At 43.1% G+C, this 13341-nt stretch overlaps 1 protein-coding gene across 4 annotated transcripts in view; it reads right to left on the bottom strand.

The window, feature by feature from the left end:
• LOC139534871 (myotubularin-like) overlaps positions 1-13341 on the bottom strand; it is a 68149-nt gene that overhangs the window by 10192 nt on the left and 44616 nt on the right. For 3 of the 4 annotated variants that reach the window (XM_071334371.1, XM_071334372.1, XM_071334374.1), the window contains 6 exons: positions 11920-12105; positions 11414-11569; positions 11078-11125; positions 10608-10700; positions 6915-7028; positions 5451-5627 (listed from right to left, as the gene is read on the bottom strand). In XM_071334371.1, coding sequence (XP_071190472.1) covers positions 5451-5627; positions 6915-7028; positions 10608-10700; positions 11078-11125; positions 11414-11569; positions 11920-12105 — 774 coding nt within the window. Of the gene's footprint in view, positions 1-4098; positions 5207-5450; positions 5628-6914; positions 7029-10607; positions 10701-11077; positions 11126-11413; positions 11570-11919; positions 12106-13341 lie in introns of those variants that run through there. The other variant, XM_071334373.1, reaches the window with a different exon arrangement.

Raw genomic sequence — 13341 nt, 5'->3', positions numbered from 1 at the left:
GCGGTAGAGATACTCTGAATGATTGGCTATGAAAAGCCAACTGACATTTACTCCTGAGGTGCTGACCTGTTGCACCCTCTACAACCTGTATGTGAATATGTGATTGCATTATAAATTGTATTTTAATGTTTAAGAACTCTTGGAAGATTAGTCCAAATGAGGACTAACAGAGATCCTAATAAAATCAAACCTCTCTGTACTTTGCTCCGTTCATCTTTCACTCAATCCTTACTAGTCTCCCAGTCCCTGCTGCTGAAAAACATCCCTACAGCATGATGTTGCCACCACCATGCTACACCGAAGGCATGGTGACAGGTTTCCTCCAGACATGATGCTTGGCATTCAGGCCAAAGATTTCAAACTTAATTTCATCAGACCAGAGATTCTTGTTTCTCATTTACTGAGAGTACTTTAGATGCCTTTTGGCAGACTCCTCGCGGGCTGTCGTGCCTTTTACTGAGGAGTGGCTTCACTCTACCATAAAGGCCTGATTGGTGGAGTGCTGCAGAGATGGTTGTCATTCTGGAAGGTCCTCCCATCTCCACAGAGGAACTCTGGAGCTCTGTCAGAGTGACCATCGGGTTCCCATCTCCCCCAATTGCTCAGTTTGGCCGGGCGGCCAGCTCTAGGAAGAGTCTTTGTGGTTCCAAACTTCTTCCATTTAAGAATGATGTTGCCCACTGTGTTCTTGGGGACCTTCAATGCTGCAGAAATGTTTTGGTACCAATTCCCATGATCTGTGCCTCGACATAATCCTGTCTCGGATCTCTACAGATAAAAAACCAAGCCATGAGGTCGAAGGAATTATCTGACATGCACTGTCAACGGTGGGACCTTATATAGACAGGTGTGTACCTTTCCAAATCATGTCAAATCAATTGAATTTACCACAGGTGGACTCCAATCAAGTTGTAGAAACATCTAAAGGATGATCAATGGAAACAGGATGCACCTGAGCTCAATTTCGAGTCTCATAGCAAAGGGTCTGAATACTTAGGTAAATAAGTACCCTCTATTTTCCAACTGTTCTGTTTCACATACAGTACAATCAAAACCTTTCTAAATCGCATAGTATGTACAGATTGTAAGTTGAGGATGAATATTTTAACTATATGTATTATTATAATGATGATTGATTGACTATGGCTTTCCAAATCTCCCAACAGTGCTATTTGTAGGGTTCATTTTAGGTAAATGTTTTGTTTTCAGCCATTCCTGAACCTGACCAGAAACTAGCTACATACTGTAGGGGCAATATCAAAATAAGTGATCCAATGATTCTGTCTCGTCGCAGAAAAATCTGCCCATAACATTCTGTTGGCAAGAATTTTGTATAATAATTTTAATAGAAAAAAAACTTTTGAATCAAGCGTTGTTTTGTGTATCACTTGATAAATCATGTGCCATGGAATCGGCACATTGAAAATCTCTTCCCAACTACTTTTTCAACCTGTATGGCGCCGCTGTCAACATGTTGGTCCTCAAATGAAATTGTTATATTTTTCTATTTATGAACATGTTTTGGTGCCAATTTTAGTCTTTAACAAAGGGCAGACAAAAAGGTTTCTCTACCTTCTCCACTTGCCTCCATTTTTGCGGTAATGCTGCTATCAGTTGGTTCTAATTTTAGATAACAAAAATACATGGAAATGTTCTCTAACTGCACATTACTCCAACTTTCCTATTCATAATATCATTTGCAAAGATAGTTCCGTATTTATTTTTATTCCATACATTTAAAAAATATATATTTTTGATCAATTAGTATATTTGAGTTTAACCATAATATTTGTTCTGTCTTTTCTGGGGGATGAAACTGGAATTGCAATTGTATGGATTGTTTTAGAAAGGGAAATAATTAGAAAATGGTTCCATTTTCAATTAACTGAAAGTGAGAGGTTCTAATCTGGATAGAGGTTTAATGATTTAATAATTTTAGCCTCCTGAAATCATATTCATTACACAAATAAGCATGTTTAATTTTGTCTGGCTTATCGTTCCAAATAATGTTCAATATTTTTTGCTTATATAATGAAAAAAATGAATTGTTCGGAATAGGCAGGGCCATAAGTAAACAGATAAACTGGGATATGGGGAAACTGGGATTTTTCCACAAATAGACCCTACAACATAGGGTCAAAGGACTCAATCCTGACTTGAGATTCAATAAGACTTTTTTCTGTCAATTCTGCATTGATATTAATGTGAGATTCCTCTTTAAAAAAGGTATTTTCGGATATTATTCATCCTGATCAGACAGGTTTTTTTTTTTTACATGGGCGATACATTGGAGATAATATAAGACAAGTACTGGAAACAGTAGAATACTATGAAACATCTGGGAAACCAGGTCTGGTATTCATGGTAGATTCTGAAAAGGCTTTTGATAAAGTACGACTAGAATTTATATATAACGGCCTGGACAATTTGAATTTTGGAGAATCTCTTATACAATGGGTTCAAGTTATTAGTAAAACAACAAATAATGGCTACTTCTCAGAAATAATTAAACTGTCGGCGTAAAACAAGGTTGTCCACTGTCGGCGTATCTATTTATTATGGCCATCAAAATGTTAGCTATTAACATCAGATCAAATAATAATAGAGGGGCTAGAAATCCAAGGCTTAAAAACAAAGGTGTCATTGCATGCTGACAACTCAAGTTTCCTCTTATATCTGTAATTTGGATCTCTGCACAGTCTCATAGAGGATCTAGATAATTTGTCTAACCTCTCTGGATTACAACTGAACTATTGTACGATAAATGTACCATATTACGCATTGGATTGCTAAAAAAATACAACTTTTACATTACCGTTTAGTTAATCAATAAAATGACGGTGAAGTGGACATACTCAGTATTCATATCCCTAAAGAAAGAAATTAATTCACTACAACAAATTTCAATAGAAAGTTAGCAAAAATAGGAAATAAGATCTTGCTACCATAGAACAGAGTGCTGACTGGAGAGCTGGATTCAATTTTCGCCTGAAATGACATGCCTGTAGCTCAGGACCTGAAGCAAGGATATTCTTGATACCACTTGAAAGGAAACACTTTGAAGTTTGTGGAAATGTGAAATGGTTGTAGGAGAATATAACACATCAGATCTTGTAAAAGAAAATACAAAGAAAAAAATAACTTGGGGGGGAATTTTTTGTACCATCATCTTTGAAATGCAAGAGAAAGGCCATAATGTATTATTCCAGCCCAGGCGCAATTTAGATTTTGGCCACTAGATGGCAGCAGCGTATGTGCAAAGTGTTAGACTGATCCAATGAACCATTGCATTTCTGTTCAAACTGTTGCATCAAGACCGCCCAAATGTGCCTAATTGGTTCATTAATAACTTCAAGTTCATAACTCTGCACTCTCCTCAAACAATAGGATGGTATTCTTTCACTGTAATAGCACTGTAATAGTAAATTGGACAGTGCAGTTAGATTAATGCTATGCCCTATGCATTTTTCTAGGATTTTTGCACCACAACACTGAAGTCTAAAGGGCCTCCAGTTTTTTAGATGGACTGGATCTTTATACTTACCACCTGGGTCCTGTAATAGTGAAATCAGACCTTCTTGCTGAGTACCTGATAGTTTACAATTTTTATAGGAGTGGTTAAAATTTGAGTACATAAAAAAAAAAAAAAAAAAAGATATACCTCAACTGGTATGCCATCCAGCCCTGGAGTTTTCCCTGGCTTAAAGGCATCAAGAAGTTCATCCTCTACAATTTGGCCTTCACACAAGTCTTTCTGTACAGCTGTTCATTTTACAGTATTAGGGAAAAATATCCTTACAGTTAACTTCAGTTAGTGGAAATGGAGACTGCAAAGAGAACATATGCTTAAAGTATTTTGCTTCCTCTTTCAAAATATAATTTGGTGAATCATGGTTGACAGTTTGTGTGTGTAAAGACGATTTTCAGCTCCAGTGACTCAGGCCCTGCCGAGGGGGGCCAGGGATGTTTCGGCTAGAGTGAGTGTGTGTGTGAATATCAGTGTGTACGTGTGTGTTGAGGATGGGAGGGGGGTTAAAAGAGCCAGAGGGTAAGAAGGGTGTGTGTGTTTAAGAACTGGAGGGGGCAGGCAGCGGGTGCTCTACAGACATACACAATTATTTAATTTACACACACACACTGCAAGCCCTATAGGATGCCACGGCATCACTGCAGCCAAACCAACCAAACCCCAGAGGCGATACTTCACACTCAGACTGACCACAAGATAACCACAACTAATTGTCCGGTGTATCTGACTGACAGTATGGTATATTCTGTGTTTTGGCTAAATCTTAACAAAACGTCAGCTAGCCCACTAGCTTACCTGGATTATCAAAATCAATCAAATCAAATTTTATTTGTCAGATGCGCCAACAACGCAGCTTTAAGAAAATACCAAAAAAAAAGTAAGAAGCAAGAATAACAAATAATTAAAGAGCAGTAGTAGGTAGGGTACCGGTACAGAGTCAATGTGCGGGGGCACCGGTGTCGAGGTAATATGTACATGTAGGTAGAGTTATTAAAGTGACTACGCATAGATAACAACAGAGTAGAAGCAGCGTAGAAGGGGGGGGGGGGGGGGGGGGCAATGCAAATAGTCTGGGTAGCCATTTGATTAGCTGTTCAGGAGTCTTATGGATTGGAGGTAGAAGCTGTTTAGAAGCCTGTTGGACCTAGATTTGGCGCTCCGTTACCGTTTGCCGTGCAGTAGCAGAGAGAACAGTCTATGAATAGGGTGGCTGGAGTCTTTGACAATTTTTAGGGCCTTCCTCAGACACCGCCTGGTATAGAGGTCCTGGATGGCAGGAAGCTTGGCCCCGGTGATGTACTGGGCCGTACGCACTACCCTCTGTATTGCCTTGCAGTCAGAGGCCGAGCAGTTTCCATACCAGGCAACTGCTCAGGATCGTCAGGATGCTCTCGACGGTGCAGCTGTAAAACCTTTTGAGGATCTGAGGACCCATGCCAAATCTTTTTTTGTCATGCCCTCTTCAAGACTGTCTTGGTGTTCTTGGACCATGTTAGTTTATTGGTGATGTGGACGCTAAGGAACTTGAAGCTCTCAACCACTACAGCCCCGTCGATGAGAATGGGGGCGTGCTCGGTCCTCCTTTTCCTGTAGTCCACGATCATCTCCTTTGTCTTGCTCACGTTGAGGGAGAGGTTGTTGTCCTTGCACCACATGGTCAGGTCTCTGACCTCCTCCCTATTACATTTATGTTATAAATTTGTAACATCAGTTGTGATTGTTATAACAGTATTATTTAGGCCTTATGAACGAGGGTCTAGATAACGATACAGTATATTAGCTGGACTAAATGTATGTTAGGACAGTGTAATGTCAGTTGTCATAAGCGGACATTATGACAGTGTTACGTAGCCTTATTACAGAGGGTAAAGTGTAACCGTACTTTCATTTATTCTCCATCCATCCTCCCATCCCGCTGTACCTGTTGTCGTATGCGTGGGTTCCAGCGGATGTAATAAGTCACCCAAAGCTCTAGGTGTCTCATGCTGGCTACGGGGTAGAGGACCCTACTGGACTCAGGAGTGTAGAAGGGGTTCAGGTAGGAAGTAGAGTCACTGTTCACCAACGACCACAGGGACACTGTCTTAGACCGTACCTCCTGGAGAGAGAGAAGGAGAGAAGAAGAAAACTTATTTGTTTAGAGAGAGAGTGAGAGAGAGGGATGAGGAAGAGAGAGAAGGGGTTCAGGTTCATCAACGACCACACCTCCTGGTGAGAAGAATAATACTTTAGTTAAAGAGAGAGAGGTGGGAAGTATCACTGTTCACCAACGACCACAGAGACATCGTATTACACCGAACCTCCATGAGAGGGAGATGGAGGGGAAGAATAAAAATTGAGAGAGAGGGGTGTAGAAAGGGTTGAGGTAGGGGACGCGTCACTGTCGACCTAACCTAACGTAGCAGGCGTAGAAAGATGCCTGAGCAGAGTTCGCACTTCAGTTAGGTTGAAAATACTGTATCCCTGAAAACCGGACGTTAACGTTTTCTGGCGACTCCACATAGGCTACTGTTGAACAGGGACCACAGAGACACGTCTTAGACCACACCTCCTGGAGAGAGAGGGATAGAGCGGGAGAACGATCAGACGTTTTTGTCCAACGCAACCTACAGTTAATAGATATATTTAGCATACGGCCCATGCTTGAATCAAACCCTGAATTACCTGAGCCATTGGAACCACAGATAGATGGAAAGCAAACTAAAGAAAGAGTTTCTGGACCAATAATTAAACCCTTCTGCAGTCCACAAATTTTAACACTGGGATGTAAAGGGAGAGGTGTGTGTAGATAAGAGGGTATCTGTGTTTTCTAGATGTGCTGTTATGCAGACAGTCTCTTTGTTTGTGTCATAGAGTGAGTGCAGTGTGTACTACTGTGTGTTGCATCCCCCCATAGTGCATTATTACTGTCTGTTTGAAACTCAGAACCAGTGATGCGTCCCGTCTTTCTCCCTCTCTCTTCTGCTCTACTTCACATGATCAGGATGGAGAGAGGGAGGGGGAGGGAGCATGGTGGGACAAAGAGAGGGAGAGAGACATATTAGACAGGGAAATGGTTGGAGATGGAGAGAGGGTTGGGAGTGAGAAATATTGTAGAGAAGAGAGGGTGTATTGGAAAGGAGGAAATTACCAAAAGATAGAGAAGTGGGGCTCTGACTCATTATGTTGTGGTCTCAGATACTTGCAGTTGTAGAGGAACAGAGAGAGCGATAAAAAGAGGGAGAAAAATAGATAGAGAATGAGGAAAGTGACAGCATAACTTACGTTGGTGTCCCAGGCGCTCTCACAGTTGTAGAGGAAGAGAGAGAGGGAAACAGAAACAGAGAGAGAGAGAGAGAGAGAGAGAGAGAGAGAGCGATAAACAGATAGTAACAGTCTGACTTACGTTGGTGTGTCTGGCGCTCTCACAGTTGTAGAGGAAGGTTCCAAAGCGACAGCTGAACAGGTGATCCAGGATGGTCATTAGGAGCCGCTCGTTGAACTCAAACGCTGTCGGGAACTGATGGGGAAATAAGGAAAGAAGAGAGGAGAAGGAGAAAGAGAGAAATGTAAAGCCTGGATGGCTTTCACTTCAGCAGTGATAAATTCATTAACTTATTTGACGAAAAGATCATGATCATTAGAAAGCAAATTATGGACTCCTCTTTAAATCTGCGTATTTCTCCAAAGCTCAGTTGTCCTGAGTCTGCACACAACACTGCCAGGACTTAGGATCAAGGGAGACATTCAAGTTTTTTTAATACTATATCTCTTGACACATTGATGAAAATAGTCATGGCCTCTAAACCGTCAAGCTGCATACTGGACCCAATTCCAACTAAACTACTGAAAGAGCTGCTTCCTGTGCTTGGCCCTCCTATGTTGAACATAATAAACGGCTACCTATCCACCGGATGTGTACCAAACTCACTAAAAGTGACAGCAATAAAGCCTTGCTTGAAAAAGCCAAACCTTGACCAAGAATAATTTAAATAAATAACTAATCGGCCTATATCGAATCTCCCATTCTTCTCAAAGCTGTTGCGCAGCAACTCACTGCCTTCCTGAAGACTAACAATGCATACGAAACGCTTCAGTCTGGTTTTAGACCCCATCATAGCACTGAGACTGCACTCGTGAAGGTGGTAAATTACCTTTTAATGGCATCAGACCAAGGCTCTGCATCTGTCCTCGTGCTCCTAGACCGTAGTGCTGCTTTTGATACCATCGATCACCACAATTATTTTGGAGAGATTGGAAACCCAAATTGGTCTACACGGACAAGTTCTCGCCTGGTTTAGATTTTATCTGTTGGAAAGATAGCAGTTTGTCTCTGTGGATGGTTTGTCCTCTGACAAATCAACTGTAAATTTCGGTGTTCCTCAAGGTTCCGTTTTAGGACCACTATTGTTTTCACTATATATTTTACCTCTTGGTGATTCGGAAACATAATGTTAACTTTCACTGCTATGCAGACAATACACAGCTGTACATTTCGATGAAACATGGTGAAGCCACAAAATTACCCTTCCTGGAAGCCTGTATTTCAGACATAAGGAAGTGGATGGCGGCAAATGTTTTACTTTTAAACTCGGACAAAACAGAGATGCTAGTTTTAGGTACCAAGAAATAAAGAGATCTTCTGTGACATCTAACAATTTATCTTGATGGTTGTACAGTCGTCTCAAATAAAACTGAAGGACCTCGCCGTTACTCTGGACCCTGATCTCTCTTTTGACGAACATATCAAGGCTGTTTCAAGGACAGATTTTTTTCCATCTACGTAACATTGCAAAAATCAGAAACCTTTTGTCCAAAAATGATGCAGAAAAATGTATCCATGCTTTTGTCACTTCTAAATTAGACTACTGCAATTCTCTACTTTCCGGCTACCCGGATAAAGCACTAAATAAACTTCAGTTAGTGCAAAATACGGCTGCTAGAATCTTGACTAGAACCAAAACATTGTATCATATTACTCCAGTGCTAGCCTGTCTACACTGGCTTCCTGTTAAGGCTAGGGCTGATTTCAAGGTTTTACTGCTAACCAACAAAGCATTACATGGGCTTGCTCCTACCCATCTTTACGATTTGGTCCTGCCATTCCAACCTACACGTACGCTACGGTCACAAGACACAGGCCTCCTTATTGTCCCTAGAATTTCTAAGCAAACAGCTGGAGGTAGGTCTTTCTCCTATAGAGATCCATTTTTATGGAATGGTCTGCCTATCCATGTGAGAGACGCAGACTCGGTCTCGACCTTTAAGTCTTTATTGAAGACTCATCTCTTCAGTAGGTCCTATGATTGAGTGTAGTCTGGCCCAGGGGGGTGATGGTGAACGGAAAGGCACTGGAGCGACGAACCACCCTTGCTGTCTCTGCCTTGCCGGTTCCCCTCTCTCCACTGTGATTCTCTGCCTCTAACCCATTTTATGGGCTTACTGGTGCTCTTCCATGCCATCCCTAGGAGGGGTGCGTCACTTGAGTGGGTTGAGTCTCTGACATGATCTTCCTGTCCGGGTTGGCGCCCCCCTCGGGTTTGTGCCGTGGGGGAGATCTTTGTGGGCTATACTCTGCCTTGTCTCAGGGTAGTAAGTTGGTGGTTGAAGATATCCCTCTAGTGGGGGGGGTTATATCCTGCCTGGTTGGCCCTGTCCGGGGGTATAGTCGGACGGGGCCACAGTGTCCCCCGACCCCTCCTGTCTCAGCCTCCAGTAATTATGCTGCAATAGTTTATGTGTCCAGGGGCTAGGGTCAGTCTTATATCTGGAGTATTTCTTCTGTTTTATCCGGTGTCCTGTGTGAATTTAAGTATGCTCCCTCTAATTCTCTTTCTTTCTCTCTCTCTCTCTCTCTCTCTCTTCTAGGACCATGCCTCAGGACTACCTGGCCTGATGACTCCTTGCTGTCCCCAGTCCACCTGGTCGTGCTGCTGCTCCAGTTTCAATGGTTCTGCCTGCAGCTATGGAACTCTGACCTGTTCACCGGACGTGCTACCTTGTCCCAGACCTGCTGTTTTCGACTCTCTCTACCGCACCTGCTGTCTCTAACTCTGAATGATCGGCTATGAAAAGTCAACTGACATTTACTCCTGAGGTGCTGACCTGTTGCACCCTCGACAACCACTGTGATTATTATTTGACCCTGCTGGTCATCTATGAACGTTTGAACATCTTGGCCATGTTCTGTTATAATCTCCACCCGGCACAGCCAGAAGAGGACTGGCCACCCCTCATAGCCTGGTTCCTCTCTAGGTTTCTTCCTGCCTTTCTTTTTTTCTTTTTTTTTTTCTCCCCTTTTTCTCCCCAATTTTCGTGGTATCCAATCGCTAGTAATTACTATCTTGTCTCATCGCTATAACTCCCGTACGGGCTCGGGAGAGACGAAGGTCGAAAGCCATGCGTCCTCCGAAGCACAACCCAACCAAGCCGCACTGCTTCTTAACACAGCGCGCCTCCAACCCGGAAGTCAGCCGCACCAATGTGTCGGAGGAAACACCGTGCACCTGGCCCCCTTGGTTAGCGCGCACTGCGCCCGGCCCGCCACAGGAGTCGCTGGAGCGCGATGAGACAAGGATATCCCTACCGCCCAACCCTCCCTAACCCGGACGACGCTAGCCCAATTGTGCGTCGCCCCACGGACCTCCCGGTCGCGGCAGAGCCTGGGCGCGAACCCAGAGACTCTGGTGGCGCAGCTAGCACTGCGATGCAGTGCCCTAGACCACTGCGCCACCCGGGAGGCCCTCTTCCTGCCTTTCTAAGGAGTTTTTCCTAGCCACCGTGCTTCTACATTTGCATTGCTTGCTGTTTGGGGTTTTGGGCTGGGTTTCTGTATAACACTTTGTGACATCAGCTGATGTAAAAAGGGCTTGAAAAATACATTTGATTGCTTGACTGGTTCGAAAACAACTTGTAGGCTCTGTCTCAGTTATTATTTCCTTGATTCCTTGCATCCTCTCTCCTTACTACCTTCTCAAAACCCATTGGAGAAGAAGGTCTGAGAGGGCCCTTAGGCCTTCTCACCAATACGGTTGAGAAGGTGGAGACAAATTCAGATAGAGCCGTAGCCATACACAGGTGAGTGAGTGTGTGTACCTACCTGTTTGGTCATCTGCCAGACACAGTCTATGAACTGTACAAAGATAGGAGACCTATCCTGGTCTGCATGGTTCTTATCCCCGTGTCCTATCCTCTACACATACACAGACAGAGAAACAATATGGCGTGTTATCAGCTTCCTGTCACTGTAGTTTGTACTTTTTGGTCATTTACATACTGTAAGACAGAGGTGATATCTATGCAATCACACAGTCATAACATTGCAGACAGTATAGGTGCCGTCAACAGGGAAGTTGGTACAGCTGGAACAGCTGGTACATCACATGGAGTGACAATTGCAGCCCTGGGACTGATTTATGCAAGAGTGAGGGCACATATACGTTTCTAGAAATAATGAGTTATATAGAAAGAAATAAAACTCTGAACATGGACAGCACAGAGCCTGGTTTTCCTGATCAGAAATGGGATTAAATGTCTACGAGAAAAACAAAAAGCCTTTGTCTAACTTACAGAGGCAAACTTGTGTCCGAAGCTGATCCACTCCTTCTCCAGCAGCACCTGAATGAATTAATAAATGTATATTTATACATCTAGTTGCCTCATCAATTTGAGTACAACAATTCATACATACCTGGAATCCATTGAGTGTGTGATAGTGGCTGTCCTGTGTTCTTCCCTTACCCCTTCTCCTTCTTTCCCTTCCCTTCCTCCCTTCCTTCCTTCCTCCTACTCACCTGAAAGCCCCTGAGGGTGCTGTAGTGGCTGTCCCCTCTTCATCACTTACCCTTTCTCTTGCTCCCACCCTCCCTCTCCCCTTTCCCCTTCTCTCCCATCCTTCTTACTCACCTGGAAGCCCCTGAGGGTGCGGTAGTGGCTGTCCAGCATCAGCATGGCCAGAGAGGTGAGCTGGGCTGTCCGGTCCCACCCATCACTACAGTGGACCACCACAGAGTTACCCCCCGATATCTTATCTGCTACCTGGATGGCTCCGGAGAGGACGAGCTGGAGAGAGGAGGAGAGTAAGAGAGCGCGAGAAAGAACAAGAGAGTTAAAGTCACTACAGTGGACTACCAGACTGTTACCCCCACTGATCTTTTCTGCTACCTGGGTGGCTCCCAATTATACCAGCTAGAGAAGAGAGGGGTGTTAAGGTGTGTGTGTGCCAGGGTTGGGCTCAATTCTAATTGAAGGCAGTCAATTCAGGAAGCAAACTGAAATTCCAATTCAATGATTGACAAAGACTTCTCGATAAACTGAAAGGGAGAAGTCATTTATTTTTTATTCAAATCACTTCCTGAATTGACTGACTTCAATTCGAATTGAGCCCAACCCTGGTGCGTGCACATCCCTACCTTGATGTGTTCTAGCCAGTGTGTAGACTCCAGACTTGACAGCCAGTGTGACTCCTCTACGTTGGGATAGACGATGTCCTTTAGCTTCTTCAGTGACTCTCTCATGACGTGGATGTTGTGTATGTCCAGAAACACCAGCTCAGCGTTCTGATAAGTATCGTCACCTTCGTAACCCCCACCCGTGGCCTATAGGGATGGAATAGAGGTCAGAGGTCACGGGTTAAGGTTAGAGAGTGATGTCATCATTCATGGCCAAAATAATAATAATCACTGGCCCTGTTTGAATACTGAAAAAAATAAGGGCCATTTTGAGAACTTAAGGAGCATCAGGTACTGCTGGAATGTCTACCAATGGCATGTCCGTCTTTTTGTTCGAAATTACACTGGTCATTCTAAACATTTATAAAGTATTTATAAAGTATAAATAGGCCTCATCTAAAGCGAGGGCTTGCAAAAAGATTTCACTAATGATTAGTAAATGGCTTATAAGGACCTACAGCTCTGCAAAAAATTAAGAGACCACTGCAAAATGATCAGTTTCTCCGGTTTTACTATTTATAGGTATGTGTTTGGGTAAAATTTACATTTTTGTTTTATTCTATAAACTACTGACAACATTTCTCCCAAATTCCAAATAAAAATATTGTCATTTAGATAATTTATTTGCAGAAAATGACAACTGGTCAAAATAAGAAACAAAAAATGCAGTGTTGTCAGACCTCGAATAATACAAAGAAAATATTTCACAGTGGGTGCGAGACACTGTGGCTCGTAGGCCTCTCCAGGTCTCGCACCCACTGTGAAATTTGGTGGAGGATTGGTGATGATCTGGGGGTGCTTCAGCAAGGCTGGAATCGGGCAGATTTGTCTTTGTGAAGGACGCATGAATCAATCCACGTACAAGGTTGTCCTGGAAGAAAAATTGCTTCCTTCTGCTCTGACAATGTTGGTTTTGGTTTTTCCAGCAGGACAATGCTCCATGCCACACAGCCAGGTCAATCAAGGTGTGGATGGAGGACCACCAGATCAAGACGCTGTCATGGCCAGCCCAATCTCCAGACCTAAACACCATTGAAAACCTCTGGAATGTGATCAACAGGAAGATGGATGGTCACAAGCCATCAAACAAAGCTGAGCTGCTTGAAGGTATGCGCCAGGAGTGGCATAAAGTCACCCAACATCAATGTGAAAGACTGGTGGAGAGCATGCCAAGACGCATGAAAGCTGTGATTGAAAATCAGGGTTATTCCACCAAATATTGATTTCTGAACTTAAAACATTAGTATTGTGTTGTTTAAAAATATGAACAAATTTTCTTTGCATTATTCAAGGTCTGAAAACACTGCATCTTTTTTGTTATTTTGACCAGTTCTGCAAATAAATGCTCTAAATGACAATATTTTATTTGGAATTTGGGAGAAA

Source organism: Salvelinus alpinus, chromosome 11 (assembly GCF_045679555.1).
Source record: "Salvelinus alpinus chromosome 11, SLU_Salpinus.1, whole genome shotgun sequence".
Taxonomy (NCBI): Eukaryota; Metazoa; Chordata; class Actinopteri; order Salmoniformes; family Salmonidae; genus Salvelinus; species Salvelinus alpinus.
Note: the sequence above shows the minus strand (reverse complement) of the source record. Positions and strands in the feature narration are given on the sequence as shown.